General features: G+C 36.4%; 1 protein-coding gene across 2 annotated transcripts in view; it reads left to right on the top strand.

The window, feature by feature from the left end:
- The window catches only part of BAZ1A (bromodomain adjacent to zinc finger domain 1A), a 91,128-nt gene that overhangs the window by 7,359 nt on the left and 59,446 nt on the right, over nucleotides 1-24,323 (top strand). For both annotated transcript variants that reach the window (XM_059914088.1, XM_059914087.1), the window contains one exon: nucleotides 3,571-3,849. In XM_059914088.1, the coding sequence (XP_059770071.1) occupies nucleotides 3,571-3,849 (279 nt within the window). The remainder of the gene's footprint in view (nucleotides 1-3,570; nucleotides 3,850-24,323) is intronic.

Genomic DNA, 24,323 nt, shown 5'->3' with positions numbered 1-24,323 from the left:
CCCCCTCACCATTTATGAATAAATGTAATAAATGTAATTTTCATCTAGCAGTTATTTCTCCCTATAAGGCATGTGTAGTCTGCCATGCCCATGATCACCTAATCTCCTGCTCTTGTAACCCCTTCAGTGAAGGAAATTGTTAGAACAACCCATGCTGTCTTTTAGCAATTACTACTTTTCTAAGCTTATAAACCATACTTCCCTTCTCTTGCATTACCATATGCTGTTTTAGTCAGGAATTGTGTTAGTTTTTAACCTATGGCTGCATTTCTCAGTTACTAATTATTTTGTAGACAGAGGAGTTTGCTTATGTCCCTTAGATCTCTTCTGCAGTATTGGGCTGTATCTTTCTTACCTTGTTTTACCTCTAGTTAATACATTTTGGGCCATTAAGTAAATAGAGTATGCTTTGCATTTATCTTTTCTGAATTGTATTTGGTTTCTGGTTTTTATGTCACTTCATTCTTAATCTTCTTCTCTTAGGTTTTTAGTTTTCCAAATACCCAGCAAGTTAACAGTATGTTGCCCTTTGTTCCTTAATTTGTTGACTTTATTTTAGAAGTGTGTTCTTACCAGTACTTGACCTGGTAACTCAGAAGCAATTTTTCCTTAAGAAATAATGGCAAAGGGCAGAGGTCATCAAACTTGTTCTTAAAGGGCCAGATTGTCAATATTTTAGGCTTTTCAGGCCATTAGATGTGTGCTGCACCAACCCAACTCTACAGATGTAGTGAGGAGGCAGTCATAGGCAATACCTAAAGATGTGGGTGTGGCTGTGTTCCAATAAAACTCGAAAAACAGGTGGAAGTCTGGATTTGACCTCCGGGCCAGTAGTACGCCCATCTCTAGTGAAGAGGATTGTTGAAGGAATGTAGCAATAAATTGGAGACATACCTGTATTAGTCTAAACTGATGTAAAATAGTACTTTGTATTTTATTAAGTTTTACTCACAATAATAAAAGTGTGCTTCTTGTAAAATTTTCGTTATTTATATTCTTATAATATTGAAATTGAAGAGGCACTGTAACCTATCCCCTAGAGTTCAGCATTATTAACAAAATCCTACACATTTGAATGTGTATGATGAATGGGTGAAGAGCAGAATATAGAAGTGGAAGTAAGTGAAGGTATATAATGTTAGAGATGGTGCCATGATGAATAGGGAGTGATGAATAGGGAGAAGTAGCCTTGGGCTTTAAAATGGCCACTGTGAAAGAAAATTCCAATAAAAATTAATTTTAAAAAATGGCCGCTGTGGTAGTGTGTCCTGCCTCCCTCCTCCTGAGGGTGGATCTTTGTGCACAGCAGGGCTATAATGTAAGACCTTTGTAGGGTAGATAGACACAAAGGAAGCATACGGAACAAACACTTTGCAGGAGGCTATGGGAACCTGGGTGAAGAAGGGTAGCTGTACTGTCTCTGGTTACTGTCTATCCACATGTTTAGTGGAGGTTTGTGGCACTTGTACCATTCTTCTCCTTGGTATTTTGAACAATGGTAACAAATCTAAATAGTGTTTACTGCAGCTCAGTCTAAAGTCTGTCTGCCTGCCATGGCACCAAATACCCCAGGCTATCAAATACCCACCTGCTATGGCTAGAGCTGTGCTGTCCAATGCAGGAGCCATTGGTCATTAAGAACTTGAAATGTGACTAGTCAGAATTAAGATGTGCAGTAAATGTAAAATACATACTGGATTTTGAAGACTTGGTACCAAAAAAAAAAAAAAAGTAAATTATTTCAATATTGATTACATATTGAACTATTTTGGAATATATTGGGTTAAATAAAATATATTAATTTCATTAGTATTTCTTTAAAAATTTTTAAATGTGGTACTTTTCTTGATATTTTGTGCCTGCCTCTCCTCCTTCCCTTCCTCTGAATTCCCGAAGGATATCTGCCTCTGTTTTGTAAAGATAATCACTTTTTACTTTGTATTTTAATGATATACACCCATTATCTCCATTACTAAAGGGTACATACTTCAAAAGGATTTCCCTTGTACTGAATTAGTCATGTAAGTTGGCATATGTATATTATCTCTTTAGATCTCATTTATGTTAAGGTATGATTAGTTTCTCTTTACTTCCATAGATTTCAGTTTTTGTTGTTCTCGTAGAATCTACAGACAAATTTGCAAATGAAACTATCTTAATGGAATTACTCCAAATCTTCTTTGGACATCAGACTACTACAGGGGTAACCTGTACAGATATACTAACAAGGAAATAAACATGTAACAGTTTTAATAATTTTTAGAACGATGAGAAGGAAAGGGGTATTTCAGGAAGGAGAAAAAGAGAATAGTGAATTATGTTGGTTACATATAACTGTTGAAAAGTAGACTGAAATATAGAGGCAGGCAAAATATTTACCCATATCTTAACCACTTAGAGGCAACTACTGTTAATCTTTTTGCATATGTCTAACCTTTTCTGTTTAAAAAATATTTTTATTATAAAAACAATATGAATACATGCTCATTATAAAAATTCAAACAATATGGAAATATTTAGAATAACAAATTTTCCTCTTTATTCCTTCCCAGTCCCTCCCTTTCTCCATAGGGAACATCTGTTTATGGTATTTGTATAAATACGAACATTTGCACATTTTTGCTATTATTATAATTAATGCATATGGAATTATGTCATTCAGTGATTTTTTTTCTCTTTAATATACCTTAGAAATCTTTCCATATAGTAGGTCTCTCGCATTTTAAAAATAACTGAATAGAGTTTTGGAAAAGAAATTAGGGCTTATAGTAAGAAATCCCAACAGTGCAGAAAAGCACTGGGTAGAATGGTCCCTAAGTCCCATCCCCATTCTGTAGCTGTTACCTTGATTTTTGTATAACATTCCAGGAATATTTTATGCTTCCTTAAGTTATCTTTCTCTACTTTCCTTCCTTCCTTCCTTCTTTCCTTCCTTCTACCCTTTCTTTTTCTTCCTTTCTCTTTTTTAATTTTAACACAGGTGGGACCGTATTATATATATTGTTTGGATAAGCTTTTACTCTGAAAAAATATAGGAGGGAAGCAGACTGGAAAGTTGTTTTCCCTGTTTACATTATTTAAGAACTCTCCTTCTGTTTCATGACTGTGATTTTTCATTATATGAAGTACTATAATTTATTTAACTTTTCTCTTATTGTTTGATGCTTAGATGTCCCAGTTTTTCACTATTATGTTAAAGCCTTTCAAAATTCATAGTTAAGTGCTTGAATTGACAATGTTTTGACTGCTTTGGAACAAAAAGCTTAAAAATTAGAAGGAAAAAAGAAAGGTTGAGTTTATTTTGTTTCACTTCAGTTTCAAAACTGATAGAAATCAAAGTCCAGTTTTGGCTGAATGTACCTGTAAATTGCAAAATATAAATGTCTAGTTTAAATATACTTTTTCTTATGTTTGTAATATTAATGTGTAAGTTGACCAGTTACTAAACTTTTGTTTGAGTTCTATGATTCTGTGTAAAATTTTGCAATAAAGGAACAATCCTTTATCAGCTTTTAATGTAAAATTTGTGAAATGATAGGTAATGGATTTTTGTTTTTGTTTTTTCATCAGTGACTTTTTTGAACGAACCATTCTGTGCAACAGTCTGGTGTGGAGTTGTGCTGTGACGGGTAGACCTGGACTGACCTATCAGGAAGCACTTGAGTCAGAAAAAAAAGCAAGACAGAATCTTCAGAGTTTTCCAGAACCACTAATTATTCCAGTTTTATACTTGACCAACCTTACCCATCGTTCACGCTTACATGAAATTTGTGATGATATTTTTGCGTATGTCAAGGATCGATATTTTGTTGAAGAAACTGTGGAAGTCATTAGGAACAATGGTGCAAGGTAAAGTACTTTTAATTTTTTCTTTTGTTATACATACATTCACATTGATCAAATTCAAAGTACACACAGGGATGAACTGAGGAAAAGCTTACCTTTTACTATTTTCCACCTACCATGTTACCCTTCCCCAAGATAGCCCTTGTGTTAACAGTTTCTTATGTATTTTTCCAAAGCTAATTTTTATAGAGACCACCAAAAACATGTACATATGCGCGCGTGCACACACACACACACACACAATCTCCTGCTCCTTTCAACGCGAAAGGTAACATACTGTAGTTTATACCTTTTTTCACTCAACATATCTTGAAGATTAGTCCATTACTTTATATAAACCACCTTCCTTCTCTTTTTTATTTACTGTATGTTCTATTATATCGAAGTTTCACCTTTATTTAAGAGTAAAAAATCTTAAAGATACCTACTGTGTTCTCATTACGTTACCTATTAGTTTAAATATGCCTGTATTTCTTGCTGGGTTTTAGTAGTTCTTTGATAAGATGAAAACTGAATTTTATATACTCTACTAAGTTCTCTTCTCTTTTACCCAGGTCTTCAAGAAAAAAGTGGGGTTTTCATATTGCAAAGTTAAATTGAGTTTATCTATGGCACTAAATTAAAAAGTATCATTACTTTCCTGAAATCTTAAGCATTTATGATTGGCTAGTCACTGATATTTATTACAGTAATCCTTATTTGCATTAAAACTTTTTATAGCCTCCTGACTTTTGAGGCAGTGACTATTTTGGGATACTTTTTCCCCTTTGTTAGCCTGAATGAAAATTTTTTTCTTTTTGAATTTTATTTTTTAAATATTTATTTATTTATTTATTTATTTATTTGGCTGCATTGGGTCTTAGTTGCAGCATGTGGGATCTTTCGTTGTGGCGCATGGGCTCTTCTTTGCGGTGCGCGGGCTCAGTAGTTGTGGCACACAGGCTTAGTTGCCCCGCAGCATGTGGGATCTTAGTTTCCAGACCAGGTATCGAACCCACGTCCCCTGCTTTGGAAGGCTGATTCTTAACCACTGGACCACCAGGGAAGTCCCTCTTTTTGAATTTTAAACTTTAGCAGTCAAAACTTACTATATATGTTCTTTTTTTTAAATTTATTTTTGGCTGTGTTGGGTCTTCGTTTCTGTGCGAGGGCTTTCTCTAGTTGTGGCAAGTGGGGGCCACTCTTCACTGCAGTGTGCGGGGCCCTCACTATTGCGGCCTCTCTTGTTGCGGAGCACAGGCTCCAGACGCGCAGGCTCAGTAGTTGTGGCTCACGGGCCTAGTTGCTCCGTGGCATGTGGGATCCTCCCAGACCAGGGCTCAAACCCGTGTCCCCTGCATTGGCAGGCAGATTCTCAACCACTGCGCCACCAGGGAAGCCCCACTATATATGTTCTTAATTATATGTCAATAATTATGTTCTTTATTATCTTATTTTGGAGAATCATCATGAGTTTTTATGTAATTTCAGAATAATGTCTTTAATATAATCCATTTTAGTTATTAAATGCTACTCTGCATGAGTCTTAAAAAGCCAGGAGGTGTTTATATTAAGATCTGAATTCGCTTGGATTTGATTTTGGTGAAGAGTTGAAGAAGTTCTTTTTTTAATTGTAAAAGCAACAAATGGTAAAAATTGAAGGATTTTTCATTTGTCTCATGACTTTTGGGAAAAAAAATCTTTATTTTCAAGAGGAAAGATTGATATGTCACCAGTAATCCCACCGAGAACATACCAATCTGTATCACCAAAAGGAATAATAGGGCCTGTTTGGGGACCAGGACAATTTTTTTTCTCCTTATAGTCATTGTTTTATTTGACTTATGCCACAAGTGTTTTCTAACTTAAAAATCATTGGGATACGTTAACCTTTAACATTAGGTTAAATATTGCTTACATCTAGAAATATAGTTGTTCAGTGTTTTTTGTATAGCTTTTTTTGGTTGTACCTTAAAAATGGGCTTCAGATAGTTGTAGCTTTAATGACAGTAGTAAACTAGGGTACATTGTAGAAATGGGAAATCTGAGAGTCACAATTTTATTGATTATTCATTAGAAACATACTTCTTGGGACTTCCTTGGTGGCACAGAGGTTAAGAACCCTCCTACCAATGCAGGGGACATGGGTTGGATCCCTGGTCCGGGAAGATCCAACATGCTGCGGAGCAACTAAGCCTGTGCGCCACAACTACTGAGCCTGCACTCTAGAGCTGGTGAGCCACAACTACTGAGCCCTCTTGCCACAACTACTGAAGCCCATGCGCTTAGAGCCTGTGCTCCGCAACAAGGGAAGCCACTGCAGTGGGAAGCCCGCGCACTGCAATGAAGAATAGCCCCCGCTCGCTGCAGCTAGAGAAAGCCCGCATGCAGCAATGAAGACTCAACGCAGCCAAAAATAAAATTAATTAATTAATTTTCAGAAAAGAATCCTATAGTGGATTCAATGGGAACCTCAAAAAGAAAAAAGAAAACACACTTCTTCTGGCTTATGAAGCTTTTAAATTGTAAAGTATAAGAAATTGGTACTTTTCTGAAAAATTTTTAAGGCTTAATTTTCATGGTACATACTGGCCATTCTTAATCTTTGTGCGGGAAAGGAGAAATCTTGGATGGCTCATTGACTTTTTTGCCTTCAGCAGCTGGGTAGATGGTAAGATGCAGAGGCCTCAAAAAGTAATACTATCAGAGTCTAGCCATCTTTGCTCTCATCTCAGACCCAGATATTTCTGATTGCTCTGATTTTGCCTTTCACAGACATGTTGCTTAGGTGATTCATGAGTGTCACTTAGAGGCTAGACACTAGTTACTAGGGATATAACAAGGATTAAGATGTCCTTAAAGAGTTCAGTGAAGGGAGAGACAAAACATGTCAACTTGCCGGGTATTAAAATAAACGAATGAATGAGGTAATTCAGGAGCATCCAGGTCCAGAGTGCCATAGAGGCTAGGCCTGGGTTTCCTACACTCACACTAACACTGGTTATTTTAGTCTTTTCATCTTTGCCAAATCTGATGATATCTCAGTGTTTATTTGCTTTTCAGGTCCTTTGCTCATTTTTCTTTTGGCTTTTTTGTCATCAGTAGACTTATGAAAGGTCTTTGTTAAATACTAGGCATATTAAACTCTTTGTCACTTTGTTGCAAATATTTTTGTTTCATTTTTTGGTTTTTCTTAAATGTGTGGTAAATGTAAAAAGGACTTAAAAATATGTGTGAAGAATAATGATAGAATTAAGGAATAATGGATAAAACTTCAATAAATACACATTCAACACTTGGTTTTAATAGAATACCTTTATCTTTGATGTTTGTTTATAGTTTGAGAAAAGTTTTTTAGTTTTATGGGAAGCAGAATTGTGTGGTAGTGAAGGGTTTAGGCTTTGGAGTCAGACTGACCTTGTTGGACAATGACATCCTTTCAGCTTATTGTGAGACTAAAATGAGTGTGTGTGTGTGGGGTGCACCTTTTTGAATTGCTATATAAGTAGAATATAGTGACATTTTACTAGGGGAATAATGCTCCTGTTGACCCAAGAGGGTTATATGGAAGTTAGTATTTTTCTTCTATTATTGGCTAGGTTTTCTATTATTTTATATTATAATTAAGCTTCAAGCCTGACTTGAGATTTCTGCAACTTTCGATACTAGTTCCTGCATACACCTTTATCCTTCCACCTTTTTAACTTAAATTTCAGTTAAAATAACTTTAATATATAAACTTGACTAGATTTCCTTTGGTTGGAATTGTACCTCTCCCATCTGCGTACTACTTGTGTAACTTTTGGGGAAGTTATTTAACATCACTTATCTCTTCTTTGTGTATGTAGTAGAATTATTGTGAAGATTGACTGAGATGCTGTATGTGATGTTCCATGCACACAGCAAGTATTCAATAAATGACAAGTAAAAAGAGTCCATCTTTTTCCATTTTGATTTTTTTGGTTCTCTGTCATGCTTGTAAACTCTTATTCTATTACACTGATACGAGGAGAGGACTTGGCATGATGCTTTTCATTTGGAAAGTGCTCTAGACCCCAAGGAACATGTGTCCCTTCTGGCTTCACATCTGCTTGTGTAACTTTGGGATTCAGTTCAGTTTTGAGGTGATGATGCTAGTGATAAGGTTCTGGCGTCCTCAGGGGGTCAACTAGGGCAAATCCAGCTTCAGTGATGAGAGAAGCTCCAGGTTGAGTTTCCTCAGTATCCCTGTTGACTTTCATCTGCAGGCTCCTGTGGCCTTTGTATCTGACTGTGGCTTGAGGCTTATCCTTACAAAGCTTATTTAGAGAATTCAGTGGATTTCTCCCAGTGGCTGAGAAATAGCAGGCACTTACTATCTTCATGGGATCCATAGGATCCACAGTATGAGATGTCTGTGCTCCTACTCCCACTTTCCACTCTTTGAAAGTTAGAATGTGACGTTACAAGAATTTCCTTCCACAGGACATACATCTCCCTCTGCTTTTTAAGTTAAATGTGCTTTATTGAGATATGATTGACACACTGTAAAATTCGCCCATTTAAAGTGTACAGTTCAGTGGGTTTTAGTTATGTGATGATTTCCACTAATTCCAAAATATTTTCATAACCCCAGTAAGTCCTGTACCAGTTAGCAGGCCCTCCCCACTGCACTCTCCCCTCAGCCCCTGGCAACCGCTAATCTGTTTTCTGTCTCTGTGGATTTGCCTATTCTGGACATTTCATATATGTGGAATCATAAAGTATGTACCCTTCTGTGTTTGGTTTCTTTCACTTAACTATAATGTTTTCAAGGTTCATCGGAGTTGTAGCATGTATCAGTATTTCATTTCTTTTTATTGAGAAACAAATTCTACTGTATGGCTCTATCACATTTTGTTTATCCATTTGTCAGTTAATAGATATTTGAGCTTCCACTTTTGGACAATTATAAATAATGCTGTTACAAACATTCCTGTACAAGTTTTTGTGTGAACATATGTTTACAGTTCTCTTGGGTATATACCTAGAAGTAGAATTGCTAAGTCATTTGGTAACTATGTTTAGCATTTGAGGAATCTCCAAACTTTTCCAAAGCAGTTGCATCATTTTACATTCCTACTAGCAATGTATGAGAGTTCCAGTTTGTCCACATCCTCACCAAGCCATATGTATGGACAATTTATTATTGTCTGTCTTTTTTATTTTGCCATCCTAGTGGGTGTGAAGTGGTATCTCATTGTAGTTTTGATTTGCATTTCCCTAGTGACTAATAACGTTGAGCATCATTTTATGTACTTACTGATCATTTGTGTATCTTCTTTGGAGAAATGTCTTCTCTGGTCCTTTACTCATCTTTAAATTGGGTTATTTATCTTTTTATTACCGAGTTGTAAGAGTTCTTTGTGATTTGGGGTATAAGTCCCTTGGCAGATATATGATTTGCAGATATTTGCTCCCATTCTGTGAGTTGTCTTTTCACATTCTTTACGGTACCATTTGCAGTACCATCTCCCTTTGCTTTTTTTTTTTTTTTTTTTAATTTTTTTTTTTTAAATGAAGCTAATATCTCTGGTGATCTTTTATTATTTATTTATTTATTTATGGCTGTGTTGGGTCTTCGTTTCTGCGTGAGGGCCCTCTCCAGCCACAGCAAGCGGTCTCCCTTTGCTTTTAACTTTTGTGCTACTTGTCAATCACATCTACCTTTTGTTTCTATCTATGTTGGCAGAATTTAGCAGTGGTCCTAAAGACTTCTTCATCCATTAGAATTACTGGATTAGATTTACTGGAAAGAACGTGCTATGTTACAGAGAAGTGGATGGGCCCATTCTTTTTTTTTTTTTTTTTTAATTTTATTTTATTTATTTATTTATTTTTTGGCTGTGTTGGGTCTTCGTTTCTGTGCGAGGGCTTTCTCTAGTTGGGGCAAGCGGGGGCCACTCTTCATCGCGGTGCGCGGGCCTCTCACTATCGCGGCCTCTCTTGTTGTAGAGCACAGGCTCCAGACGCGCAGGCTCAGTAGTTGTGGCACACGGGCTTAGTTGCTCCGCCGCATGTGGGATCTTCCCAGACCAGGGCTCGAACCCGTGTCCCCTGCATTGGCAGGCAGACTCTCAACCACTGCGCCACCAGGGAAGCCCTGGGCCCATTCTTAGGCTGAATTATTTCAGTATGAGTACTCCGGATCTTCTCACTTCAGTATTCTTATTGTCTCATTTACCTTTAGATATCCCTTCTTCTTTTCTTTTTGCACCTTACAAGTATAGATTAGGTGCTTCCCTACCCACCAAGACTTTCTGTTTTGAAATTGGCAATCCGAAGACAGATTCTTCTAGAAGATCCTTTGTCATTGCTATTGCAGATGAAGTAAAGAGAACAGCAGACTACTTGACTGAACCACACCAGTTTAGTTCTTTACATGCCCCATCCTGATTACCACCAGCTTGCCTGCCAATCATGCTGCCATTTGTTTTCTGCTGCTTCCTTTGGAGCCTATGGGAAAAGTGAGAGGATGGCTGGTCTTGTGAAGAAAACACTAAACTGGTAGTCAGGTCTGTTAATTCTTAAATAACTACCAGATGCTTTGTATATACATTATATCAGCAGATACGAGACAAGGGCTTACGGTTTCTATTTACAGATGAGGAAACAGAGATCCAAAGAAGCTGTGTTTTTTTTGATAGTTGTTTACCATGTATTTAATGATACCTGCTATTTATTGATACTTGCACTGTTCCAGACACTGGAGATACAACAGTGAACAAAGCAAAGTCGTGGAGCGTCCATTCTAATCTTACAAGTAGTAAATTGTAGGATTAAATTCAGATAGGGCTGACTTACAAAATCATTTCTTTCTCAGTATCACTGTGTCCTTGGTTTTGGATTCTGCCATTTGTGATTAGCTGTATGGTTCTTTGCAAGTAATTTAAACTCTTAAGTGTTAGTCTTTTTTCATGTGTTAAATGGACCCCCGCCTTACAGGGTTGCCTCACAGGGTAAAATGACATAATGAATGTGAATTTTTAAAAGCTGTATTATATAATATTGCCTTTTAAAAAAATATTTATTTATTTGGTTGCGCCGGATCTTAGTTGCTGCAAGCAGGCTCCTTAGTTGCGGCATGCAAACTCCTAGTTGCAGCATGGGTGTGGGATCCAGTTCCCTGACCAGGGATCAAACCCGGGCCCCCTGCACTGGGAGCACGGAGTCCCATCCACTGCGCCACCAGGGAAGTCCCAATATTGCCTTTTGATGTAGGTGTCTTGTTAGTATTTGAATCTGTTTATTGGGGGTCATGCAGTTTTGTTTTGTTTTTGTTTGTTTGTTGGGATATGCCAGTAGTGATGTGAGGCTGCAGTAGCTGCCTGGGACACTGTAACTTGGAATCAAATTTCTCTGTTGCAACTCTGAGCGGAAACCCCATAGTTAACAATATCAGTGTCTTAGAAAGACATAGTTGTTTGTTTTTGAAGACAATCATCCCTCATTTGTATGTGATCTTCTAAAAATGCTACACAAGCAGATTTCAAGACATCCAAGTTTCAAGTAACTTTATCTTTTTTTTTTTTTTTTTTTTTTTTTTTTGACGAGCCTGATAACCATTGTTTAATAAAGGATTGGGAGGATGGTGAGCTAGAACTCAAATAATTGCATGATAAGCTCATCTTCTCTCCCCAGCCCTAGAACTGGTGAATTGAATCAGGAAAAAGGAGGTAGAAATCACACAACAAAAAACATTTTGGACTGTTGAGTCATCATTCAGTGTAAAGAAAGGACTAGAGTTTGAAAGAATTTTTTAAAATGAGTCAGAATATAATTGTATATTTGGTAATTTTTTTTAGTTAAAGTAGGCTTTGGGCAACTTGTTTTCAGACATTTTATAAGCACAGTCAAGATGTCCTGGGAGCTGAAAGATTCATAGGAAATGTGAAGCAGCAGGTGAGAAGGTACTTCTAAAAGTATTGGGTTGGCCAAAAAGTTCATTCGGGTTGTCCTGTAAGATGTTACAAACTTTTTGGCCAACCCAACAGATATACTGACAGAAGCAAGAAGTGGGACCTTATAGCAAAGGAGGACATGGAGTAAACATTAACTACAAAGTATACTGGCCTGGCTCAGTATATAATTTGGTAACGTTAGAAAACGTTGCAGAATAAAAATATGCTAGCATTTATTGAACTTTTCCTGTATGCTAGGCAGTGTGCTAGATGCTTTCATTTTAATTCTCATGATATTGATGGGTGACCCAGAATTTTTGAAAAGGTTATTTGTTTGTTGGTGTTTACCTGAAAGAGTTGAAAACTTATGTCCACACAAAACCTGCACACGAATGTTTATAGCAGCTTTATTAATAATTGCCAAAAGTTGGAAGCACCAAGATATCCTTTAGTAGATGAATGAATAAATAAACAGCAGTACATCCAGACAATGGAATATTACTCAGTGCTAAAAAGAAATGAGCCTTCAAGCATGAAAAGACATGGACAAACCTTAAATGCATATTACTAAGTGAAAAAAGCCAATCTGAAAAGGATATGTGTGGTATGATTCCTACTATATGGCTTTCTAGAAAAGGCAAAACTATGGAGACAATGAAAAGATCGGTGGCTGCCAGGGGTTGAATGGGGTAGAGGGGAGATGAATAGGTTGAGCACAGAGGATGTTTAAAGCAGTAAAAATACCCGGTGGTACTGGATACTTTTGTCCAAACCCATAGAATGTACAACCCCAATAGTGAAATTTAATGTAAACTATGAACTTCAGGTGATAATGATGTGTTAATGTAGGTGCATTGATTGTTAACAAGTGTTACTTCTCTGGTGTGGGATATTGATAGAGGGGTTATGCATGTGGCAGGGGCAGGGAGTATATGGGAGATCTCTGTCTTCCTCTCAATTTTGCTGTGAATCTAAAGCTGCTCTAAAAAACCAAAGTCTTTAAATTAAAAAAAAATTATATGCTCTGCTTATCAAGGCTGAAGTTTATAATTTTTAAAAAATCTGCTTTTTTTTTTTTCCTATAAAAATTTATATACAAGAGAGAAAAGTAAAAGGTGAAAGCCTGGAGTGCATTTCCCAAACGCTCCTTTCAGAGATAACCACTGTCAAAAAATTAGTGCGTAGTTCTCTTTTTTTCTATACTACACTAAATTAAAAAAAAAAAAAAGTAGCTTTTTCACTTAGTAATGATTTGGATGTCTTCTTACATTAGAAAACCACATGCACCACTTCTAATTGGTTTTGCATAAACTCGCTAAACTGTGTGTTCCTAAAAAGCTTACTTGGAATATTGCCTTTTTCTGAGGATGGAGAAGGTTAGTCCTTTTGTTAGCCTTGTGTGAATTTGCTCTTTGAAAATAATGAACTGCATTTTCTTCCACGTAATCTCTGACCTATGACTTAATGACAGACCTTTTCTCCAATGTAGGTTAAATCAATACAATAGCAGAATTGGATTTGCACCGGAGTTTCACTGATAGCTAGATTTTCCCCAATATTATCCCCATACTATTTAGATTTAACATTTAGAAATGCTATCTAGTCAAGAAGCATAAGAGACTACAGTTCAGTATTGTTTTTAGAACTGCCTTGTAAAATGAAGATTATGAAATTCTTTTTAATCTTACAAACTGATATCAATTTTGGCATCAAATAGAGACCAGCCACCTCGAGCTCTTATCTATTCAGATATCAAGGTGTATTCCCTGTGGCTTTCTATGTTGCATTGGTGGAATGCTTCAAGCACTTTAGTCTAATGAATAAAAGAAAATTAGCATAAAAGCCTAAAATACAGAGAGTAGGTACTTATTATATATTAGAATTGGAAATGAGAAAATGGACTTTTTAATCGTTGAGCTCCTTTTTGTATTGCTAACCTAAATTATATTAGTGCATCATAATTAATTAAAATGCATTAATGTTGAGGACAAAGGGAAATACTAAATATATTGAGGAGATAAGATGAACATAAAAGGTGTAAGTGAGGAACAATACAGTTATTTTGATTTAAACATACATGCTTGGATATCAGTGAGTGGATCCAGGTGGGATTAATCCAAGGAGAAGTTTTTGGAAAAGGGTTATTTGACTAGAAATTTGAAGACAGAGAAAAATATAAATTAGTAGAAAGGATTGAGGAGGAAGGCTTCTTATTTAGGTGCAGATATAGCATATAACTTTTAACAACGTATATTAATTAAGTTTATTGTAGTTCTTTCAAATAGAAGGCTTTCTGTTGGTCAGTTTATACTACTGCCCTTTTAAGGTCAAAATTCCTGGTTCTTAGCCAAGGAGAGTCCTAAGGAACATCCTCAAATTGTTGTCTCAGTCTTTAGTTCCTGATGACCCTAGTATGCTGATGATATAATTATTAATAGAAAAAAAAAAGGCTATTTGGGACAGCTGTTCTTTCCTTGGAATTCCTAGTTAGAGTCTTCTTTAGATATATATTGTTGTATGTATCGGAGACCCAGACTTACAGCCTGACTGACTGCTGGATTGTTGTTGCAAGTTGAACAGTTAAAATTTAGAATCCTTATTTACTTGTATAATAATATAAATTGGAGGCCATCCTGGGAAACCCTTTTTATATCCTAAAAATCCCTATTAAGTAGTCACAAAAATAAATGAAAATGAATTTGTTTTTCTAAACGTGTTTAATTCAAATAACATATAAAGCTTCTGTTGTAAATATGTCTGTATGGATTCAACTGCTCGATTCTTAACAAAATAGTTCAGTGAAGTTTAGACTGATCATACAAATGTATTCATTTTCTTCGGTGTTCTAAGGACCTTCAAATTTGCATTGGCCATTAGGAGGATCTGCCTAATGCCTCTCAAAAGTTTTTGAATGGTAAATGTTGGAGGAGGGTGGTTGGTTTCTCTGGCAACCTCTTTATTGATCCTCTGTACTAATACCAAGTGCAAAGAGTCAGCTGAGTCTCCACAAGGACTTAAGGTCTTTATTGTGGGAGTCTTACTGTAGTAAGAAAAGTGATAAAAATGGGGGATGGCAAGTAAATTGAGGTTCACCTCTTTTCTATTATAAAAGGAAAACAATGTTTACTTCAATTTGTGTCTCATTGAACTGGTTAGCAGCGGGATGGTGAAGTAGACTAGTAGTAGTCCTGAAGTTCTTAGTTCACTATGGCAGGAGAATATTAGAGACGAATCTCACAAAAGAGAGAAGACTATGTATAGCTACTTCTGTCCTGAAATCCCTGTTAGGAATAAAAGGGAAGTCCATTTCTACGTGGTTATTACATAGGTTCAGGTCTGGGAAGTTAGAGGTCTTCTGAATAAAATCTCTCTCCTATATCATCTTCTACCTCCTTTATGGTCTGTTCCATTCAGCCAATATAAGATCACAGTGGTTCTGAATAACCATTTTTAAAATGGGGTTATCTGGAGCAGAAATAGAGACACAGATGTAGAGAACAAACGTATGGACACCAAGGGGGGAAAGCGGCAGGGGGGTGGTGGTGGGATGAATTGGGAGATTGGGATTGACATGTATACACTAAAGTGCATAAAATGGATAACTAATAAGAATCTGCTGTATAAAAAAATAAATAAATAAAATGGGGTTATCTGCCTTTCTTAGACAAATTCAGAGATTGTCCAAAGATAAAAGTTAAAAGAGAACTAAGAGAAATGAGATAAGCTAAAATAATTTTCAATGAAAGGAAAAGGAGAGATAAAAGTACAAAAAAAGTCTGCTCATCACTAAAGGCCAGGCAAAATCCTTTGTTTAACTCAAAAACATATGCCAAGAGAATAATTCCGAGTAGAGGTTGGCACACTTTTTAAAAAATAAAGGACCAGATAGGAAATATTATAGACTTCGATGTCCATATGGTCTCTGTCACAGCCAGCCAACTCTGCTGTTATAGTGCAAAAGCAGCCATAGACAATAAATGAATGAGCATGGTTGTATTCTAGTAATTCTTTATTTATAAACACTGAAATTTGAATTCCATGTTATTTTCACATGTCACAAAATATTCTTATTTTTATTTTAAGCCATTTAAAAATGTAAAAGCCATTCTTTGCTCGTAGACCACACAAAACAGGCAGTGAGTTGAATCTGGCCCATTGGCCATAGTGTGCTGACTCCTGGTAGAGAGGAAAGATTACTGCTGAAATAAGGGTTAAAGAATATAGTCCCCAGAGATACCCTTTTAATCTAGAACCTCAGAGTATGGCATGTAGATGTGGCTTGGTATGGTGGAAAAAGCCTTTGGAACCAAACTGAGTTACTAGTTCTGGGAATCTTCTATACTAATCTGTAAAGCAAGTAATATCTACATTCATATAGCGGTTGTATTAGTTAGCTTTTGCTGCATAACAGACCACCCCCAAAACTTAGTGGCCTAAATCAATAAACAGTCTTATGATTCCGTAGTGGGCTGGAATGTTCTTATTGTCTGGGGCTGTATTGTCTAGGTTGCTTACTGTAGCCTTACTCACATGTCTGAGGCCTCAGACTGGGGTGGGTATTTTCATGTGGCCTCTTATCCTTCAGGAGGCCAATCCGAACTTGTTGCCAGGGTAGGAATAGAGTTCCCAGCAGCAAGAGAAGGCAAAGCTCCAGTGTGCAAGCACATATCAAGCCTCAGCTTGCTCCATGTTTGCTAGTGTTCCATTGACCAAAGCAAGTCACATGAGCAAGTCCAGAGTTAATGTGTGGGCAGGGGGATCAAGGAGGCCTGTGACTCAGTGGGGGCCATAACTGTAACAGTCTGTCACAGTGGTTAATATTTTTTAGGAGCCCAGCATAGTGCCTGGCACATAAAGCACTCAGTAAATGTTAGATCCTTCCTGTGCTTGTCAGGGACAAGTGAAGAGCCTGCCAGCTGTGATGACTCATCTTTTTTTGTAGCCAGTCCCTAATTTTCTTACATCACAGTCACTGTTCTTCAGAGTTCACTGTATGTCATTTTAGGGAAATGATGACAATACCAGTAAACTTTTGAGAGCTTATTATATGCCAGGCACTGTTCTAAGCTTTTTACTTACACTATCTTATTTAATTTCCACAACAGCCATATGTGGTAGGTGCTCATTTGCTCATTTTACAGTTGAGGAGTTCATACACAGAGCTTAATTAACTAAAACTTGCCCAAGGTCACAAGTGATGAAGTTATCAAGCACAGGCAGTGCTTCTGTGTGGGCGGAATGAGTGTGAAAGAAATACTAGAAGATAGCCCTTAAGCAGGATTGAAAGATTATAAATTGAATGTACTTACTGATTACTCACTATTTAACTTTTCACTTTATTTGCGCATTTTATAATTTCTGTCAAAGTGTGAAGCAAATAGGATTGTATATAATGTGGTTAGATTAAGCTTTTGATCATTCACTCTGAGTGATCCATATTGTTGAGTGTCTGAAAATCAGCAGCATTTTATGATCATTGATTCAAAGGGAAAAAAGCTCCTTCATTTAAACAGGTTCTCCTGCTATTTATATTTTTTAACCGCTGTACTCATCAGAGGGTGCCTTAATTATTTTACTTCTGCATTCTGAGCTGATTAAGCTTTCTTCTTTTCAAATATTTTGCTTGCAGGGGAAAGAATGCTATCTAGTGGCAACAAAAGGTGACTGCAAGCATGGGGAAAATAGAAATTTTTAATGTATTTTTTTGATAGGATTTTTTAAGTATTTATTTTTATTTATTTATTTGGCTGCATCGGGTCTCAGTTGCGGCACGCCAAGATCTTTGTTGGGGCGCTCGGGTTTCTCTCTAGTTGTGGCGCGGGGGCTCCAGAGCACACGGGCTCAGTAGTTGTGGCACACAGGCTTAGTTGCCCCACGGCCCCGACCAGGGATCGAACCCGCGTCCCCTGCTTTGGAAGGTGGGTTCTTGACTACTGGACCACTAGGGAAGTCCCAGCACTTTTATTTATTTATTGTTTTTCTGTCTTTTGGCACAGTTTCCAGGGATGAAAAATGCAATTACTTATGACTTTTTCTTAGAGGTGGTAGGGAATATTCTGATTTAGTACTTAAAGTATACACAAAGCCAATTTTTTGTGATTCATTCAATAAACATTGTGTGCTCAGTGCTATTGTAGGTATTGGGAAGAGGGTAGTGAATAAGATAAGGACTAGGGACTTATATTCAAGTGCAAGAGAGAAAAACACAAATCAGGATAATTTCAGATACTGATTAGGGCTGTAAAGAAAATAAAGCTTGATGGGATAGTTTTGAGTCATTTTTTGTTTTAGCCAATTAAATTCAGTATCTTCTCTGAAAAACCACTGTGTTGGATGCAAGCAGATAATCAAATATGAGAAAAGCATTAGTACTTATTGTTCTCAAACATTATATAGTCTGTTGGTAGTAGGAATAGAATTTGTAGGGCAAAGATAAGTAAAATACATATGAATGACTAATGAAGGACTAAATAAGATAAATACATTAAGAGGACATAGAGGGGAGGGGAATTGGAGGAAGGGTAGTCAAAAGGTACAAACTTCCAGTTATAAGTAAGTCCTAGGGATGTAATGTACAACATGATGACTATAGTTAACACTGCTACATGATATATAGGAAAGTTGTTGAGATTAAATCCTAAGAATACTCATCACAGGGAGAATTTTTTTTCTTTTCTCTCTTTTTTTTTTTAACTATATGAGTTGCTGGATGTTAGCTGAACCTATTGTGGTAATCATTTCACAATATGTATAAATCAAACCATCATGCTGTATGCCTTAAGCTTATACAGTGATATATGTCAATTATTTCTCAATAAAACTGGCAAAAAAGGGCATAGGTAAGTCTTACTTGGCTAGTGAATATATCACTAACATTGAAATAGAATGAATAAAAGGTACTGTAATGCTAAATTAATTTAGTGCTCCATTAATAATTTGCTGTGATTGGCCATTAGAATGGGCTGATGTTTACTGTTTATCTTTATAAAGATGTTTGTGTATCTTTCTTTATCTACTTCTAGTCAGTCAGTCAGTCAGCATGTTGATTTCATTGTTGTCATATTAAGAATGCTTATTGACCATAAGGATAATAGATAATATTCGGGTTATTTTGTTTGAGCTTCCAGCTCAAAAAATTCGAGAATGCAGGAAGTAATAAGTATAATTTTGTCATCTTAATTTGTTAGTTATATAATAATTTCTTTGCAAATTCTTGTAGTTATTTTTTGTGCACTGTATTTTTTTTTATAAATTTATTTATTTAATTTATTTACTTTTGGCCGTGTTGGGTCTTCGTTGCTGTGCGCGGGCTTTCTCTAGCTGCGGTGGCTTCTCTTGTTGCGGAGCACGGGCTCTAGGCGCGTGGGCTTCAGTAGTTGTGGCTCGCGGGCTCTAGAGCACAAGCTCAGTAATTGTGGCGCACGGGCTTAGTTGCTCCGCGGCATGTGGGCTCTTCCCGGACCAGGGCTCAAACCGGTGTCCCCTGCATTGGCAGGCGGATTCTTAACCACTGCACCACCAGGGAAGCCCTATGCACTGTATTTTGATGTACAGAAATCATCTGACTTTATTTGATTTGGTTATCTCACGTTGTAAGAGAGAACACCAATATATTGAACTTCTTCCATGAAAAATAGGGATTTTAAGATGAATTGTTATTATGTTTATAGTTGAAATGGAAACAAATTATAGAAAAGGACTCCCTTTATGGAGTTTTTGCATTACAAAGAACTCTCTGGCTAGTCTTCTGATAAGTGTAGCAGGACCCATCTATACTTCAATAAGTTCTAACAAGTAGACCTACTTCAGTTAGCCATTTTCGTATATATTGTTTTAAGAAAAGGAGTAAATGTTTTACTTTTAAGTTAAGGGATAATTTAAATTAAATAACTTACGTTCAGATAGGTCTTTATTCCTAAGTAATCTAAATTAATAAAGCTTAATTAAAGTACATTACTTTCTTATGATATAATTTATCCTTTTTATTGTATAGCTCTGACTCTGACTTTTGATGCATAGTCGTGTAACCCATCACACATTTTTACTATGGCTTGCAGGGTCTTAGTTCCCCAACCAGGGATCGAACCCATACTCCCTCCAGTGACCTTTGTGCCTCTTTGTAGTCACCCCTTGCCCTCACCTTCTAGACTCTAGCAACCACTGATCTGTTTACTGTCCTTATAATTTTGACCCTTCCAGAATATGAATATAAATGGAATTTTGGGTCTATTTCTGGACTCCCTTCTATTGAGCTGTATGGCTATCCTGCCAAAACTACAGTGTCATTATTTACTGTAGCTTTTTAGTGATACATATACATTACTTTCGTCTTTTTATTGATTTTTTTCCCCCGTGATGTGAAATGTATGCTTTTAATTGGAGTTAATATTTTCCTAATGTTTATCATTAGCATTTTTAAACTAAACTTTCTATTTTGAGATAACTAGAATCGCATAGAGTTGTAAAATAATACAGAATTTCCCCCAGTGGTACAGTATCACAACCAGGATATTGACATTAATATAGTCATGGTACAGAATATTTCTGTCACTGCGGGGATCCCTCATGTTGCTCTTTTATGCCACACCCACAAATCATAGATTGTTAAATTTATTTTTCTACTTCAGACTTTGTTTTCTGAAACAAATATGACTTGAAAAATCTGTATTGCCAGTGACTTGGTAACTTTCAAGTTTGAAAATCTTATTCAGCATTTTTGGCTGAGCTGAAGAATGCAGTACTCTGACTCAAAATAAATTTAACATAGATCAGGTTATAAACTGACTACTGTTTAATAAAAATACCTAGTATACCTAATAGATTGCTTATATTGCTTTTCCTCAGCTGGAATTTGACTTGGGTGCCTATAATAGGAAAAATTTTAGGGACATTAACAAAATAGAAATTTCTCTCATGTAGAACTAAGTACTTAAGTTGTAGTGTTAGGGCAGGTCTACAAAGTTGTCAGGAACCCAGGCTTTTTCCTGTTTTCTGCTCTGTCATCCCAAGGTTGTGACCATTGTTTTCCTTGTTCAGGATGGCAGCAAGATAGAGGAAAGGCAAGAAGCCTGCTTCTCTTCCTTTCCTATCCATCCTTCACATTGAGGCAAGTTAAGTGTTCTGAAATACTATTATCATTTTGAAACAGAAGTCACTTGCTGCTAAGTCTGTGGTGGCTTTTCATTATATTTAATGTTTTGTTTTCTCTGATCTGCGTGTGTTTGTCTTGCCTCCTCACGAGGTTATCATCTCTGTTGGCATCAGTATGTCAGATCAACATAAAGCTGAGCCCACAAACACTTTGAATGTCTGTTAATTTGAATACACTAATTGGAATTTTAAAGTATTTTGGTGAGGCTTTCATTAATTTGGTTGATACCTTAACCAAACTAACTCATGTAGCTTTAAGATGATAATTTTGAATACTAAAGAGTTTTAACAGTATACTGATAATATCCAGAAGTTTGAAGCTTTAGAGATATGTAGGATTTAACTCATATATCTTATATCTAGAATTTTCTTTCCAAAGATTTTTATTTGTATTATGTATACCTTTTAATAACAGATTTAGTTTTTAGCAAGAATCTAATGATTCTAGTTGTCTTATGATATTTAGGCTTATAATAGGTCAAATGCCAACTGGAGAAATAATAAGATGTGGTTCTCTGGTCCATAAAGAGTCTCAGAACAGTTCAAAATGAAACATTCTTTGAGCTGCTCTGATCAGTTTGTCTAAAAAGTGAGAGGTTACAAACAAAGCAACGTTTTCTGACTGCTTCTTCCCCACTGACAAGTAATCAACATAATTCACAGTCTTTTTGTTTGAAGTAGGCAGACTTGTTGAGCGGTCTGGTTTCCTCCACTTAAAATGAGGTATCACCTAACCTCCTTAACTTGAATTTTTTTTAACTCTAAACTTAAAATTAAGCAGGTTTACTCTGTTTCTACCTATAAAGTTGAAGTAATTATTCAAGCATAGCATTTTAAAAATAAATGTTCTTGGCACCTGTATTACAAGAAAATAAAAGGTTAATGAGGCAGCACAGGTGAGCAGGTGTGAAGCATGCCATAGATTCAGCATATTCTATTTTTAGAGACCCAAACAGAGAGGGGCAGCCCTTTTATGTCAAGTAGGTCTCCCCAGGTTTCTATTCTTCTTTCCTTTTGCTGTTAATTATTTATCTTCTACCCAAATACCTTGTAAATATTCTGCATATGTTTCAATTCTAGAATTTGCTTTTGTTTTAATGAATTTGTATTTTGAGATATAAATTGAAATATAACTATTGTTAAATGACTATTAAAACAAAAACAACTTTTGGGGGGAGATATATATATACCATTCCAGAATATTCTCATAGAAGGCTCTTTCCATGTTTAGCTGGTCACTGTTAGAAGTTTATGGCGAACTTTCGCTCTAGCCTCATTCTGTGCTTGGTGCTGCTCCACAGACTTGCTTTCACTCTGAACTATGTTTAAGTTTGAAATGTGTTTCGGAGAGGCTCCAAAAGTGCCTCTTGACTACCTGGACTTAAAGCTCTGAAATACCCTTGGGTCAATATAGTGTTGTGTTACCCCTCAACTCCAGTAGTAGAGTGGAAGATTAGAAAACATATGGGCTTCAGAGTCAAATAGTTAAAGTTTTGGCTGTAGCGTTACTGGTTGTGTGACCATAAACAAATGCTTTAACTTCTCTGACCCTGAATTTCACCTACTGAAAACCGTGTACCTTGCAGAGTTGATACGACGAGAGAAATATGTGAAAGTGATATACTTATCTGGCACACAGGAACGCTAATAATAATAAGGACCTTTCTTTGATTGTCAGCCTCCACTCTGTCCTCAAAGAATGGAGCATAACATTAATTTAGAGTTTCTGTACTCTCCAAGACCCACTAGCTGGGTTTTAATTCGTGATTCTTTAACCTTTTTTACACCCCAATCTTCTTTGGACTCCCTAGAACCAAGAAATTGCAGGAAGTGGATTTGAAAGACATAGACTAAGTCTCTTTGGAAATCTGTTAGAACGTGTTGACCTGACATCTTGCGGTTAACTGAAGTTTAGCTAAGCACCAGTGAGAGGCCTAGCCTTGATTAGCAAGAATTGACCTGTGGTTTGGGTGTGGTACAAAGTTAATAGTAGCATTGAAAATAACTAGGATAATTTATATATAAAACATTTACTACATTATAGACAATGTCTCTAAGCTGTACTGGTTTCCTTCTCCCTTATTCCTCTATCAGAGAATTGTATTTCTGTTAATTTTCTGTTAGTTTTAAATGAATTAGTTCTTAAATTATTGTAGCTCTGTGGGCCCTACTGGGATCATAGACTATTCCCTTCAATGGATTGTCAGACCATTTTAGGCACCACACCAACCATTCCTGTGCCCAGTGTAGACCCGTTTACTTTTTCTCTGATGACAACCACTACTGCCACTTAGGGGCACTCACCTGGACTCTGCCAAGTGAAAACTACCTCTTTTTCTAACTTGAAGAACCTTGTCACAGGTTCACTGAAAAGCTTCCTTTATCACCTCCTGGAACCCTGAGCCATATGATCCCTGGATGTCATACCTAGGCCCTTCAAAAGTGGGTCCATTTGATTCCTTCCTTATTTTCGTGCAGTTCATGTCACTAAATTACAGAACCTTTTAACCATTAGACTACATAATTGCCTGATATAATTTCCTATAGTTGTTCCTCTTTAGAAACACTGGTTTATTTCTATCAGCCAGTGGCGAAAGTTAGCCTGCAGTTCTTTTGACACCATTTCCATTTGCTACCAATGTAGGCTTGGTAATTGGGCCTTCTTCAGCTTTACTCTTAGGACAAAAAAAAATTTTTTTTTAATTGTGGTACATAAACATGAACTTTACCATTGTAGTCATTTTTAAGTGTATAATTAAGTGGCAGTAAGTACATTCACAGTGTTGTGTAACCATCACTACTATTTCAAGAACTTTTTCATCATCCCAAACAGAAACTCTGTACCCATTAAGCAATAACTCCCCATTTCTCCCTCCTTCCTGCCCCTGGTAACCTTTATTCTACTTTACATCTCCATGAATTTGCCTATTCTAGATACCTCATGTAAGTGGATTCATACAATATTTGTTTTTTTGTGTGTTTGGCTTATTTCACTGAGTATAATGTTTTCAAGGTTCATCTGTATTGTAGCATGTATCAGAACTTCATCCCTTTTTATGGTTGAATACTATTCCATTGTATGTGTATATACCACATTTTTTAGTCTATTCATTTGTTGATAGATACTTGAGTTGTTTCTGCGTTCTGGCTATTGTGAATAATGTCATTATGAACATTGGTGTACAAGTGTCTGTTGAGTTCCTATTTTCAGTTCTTTTGGGTATATACATAGAAGGGGAATTGCTGAGTCATATGATAATTGTGTGTTTAATTTTTTTTAGGAACTGCCATATTGTTTTCCACAGCAGCTGCACCATTTTACATCCCCACCAGTAATGCATGAGGGTTCCAATATCTATATCCTCCCCAACACTCTTTATTTTCCATATTTTTTAATAATAGCCATCTTAGTGGGTATGAAATGGTATT

Source organism: Balaenoptera ricei, chromosome 2 (genome assembly GCF_028023285.1).
Source record: "Balaenoptera ricei isolate mBalRic1 chromosome 2, mBalRic1.hap2, whole genome shotgun sequence".
NCBI classification, from domain to species: domain Eukaryota; kingdom Metazoa; phylum Chordata; class Mammalia; order Artiodactyla; family Balaenopteridae; genus Balaenoptera; species Balaenoptera ricei.
The sequence above is the reverse complement of the archived record's forward strand: the minus strand, read 5'-3'. Positions and strand labels throughout refer to the sequence as shown.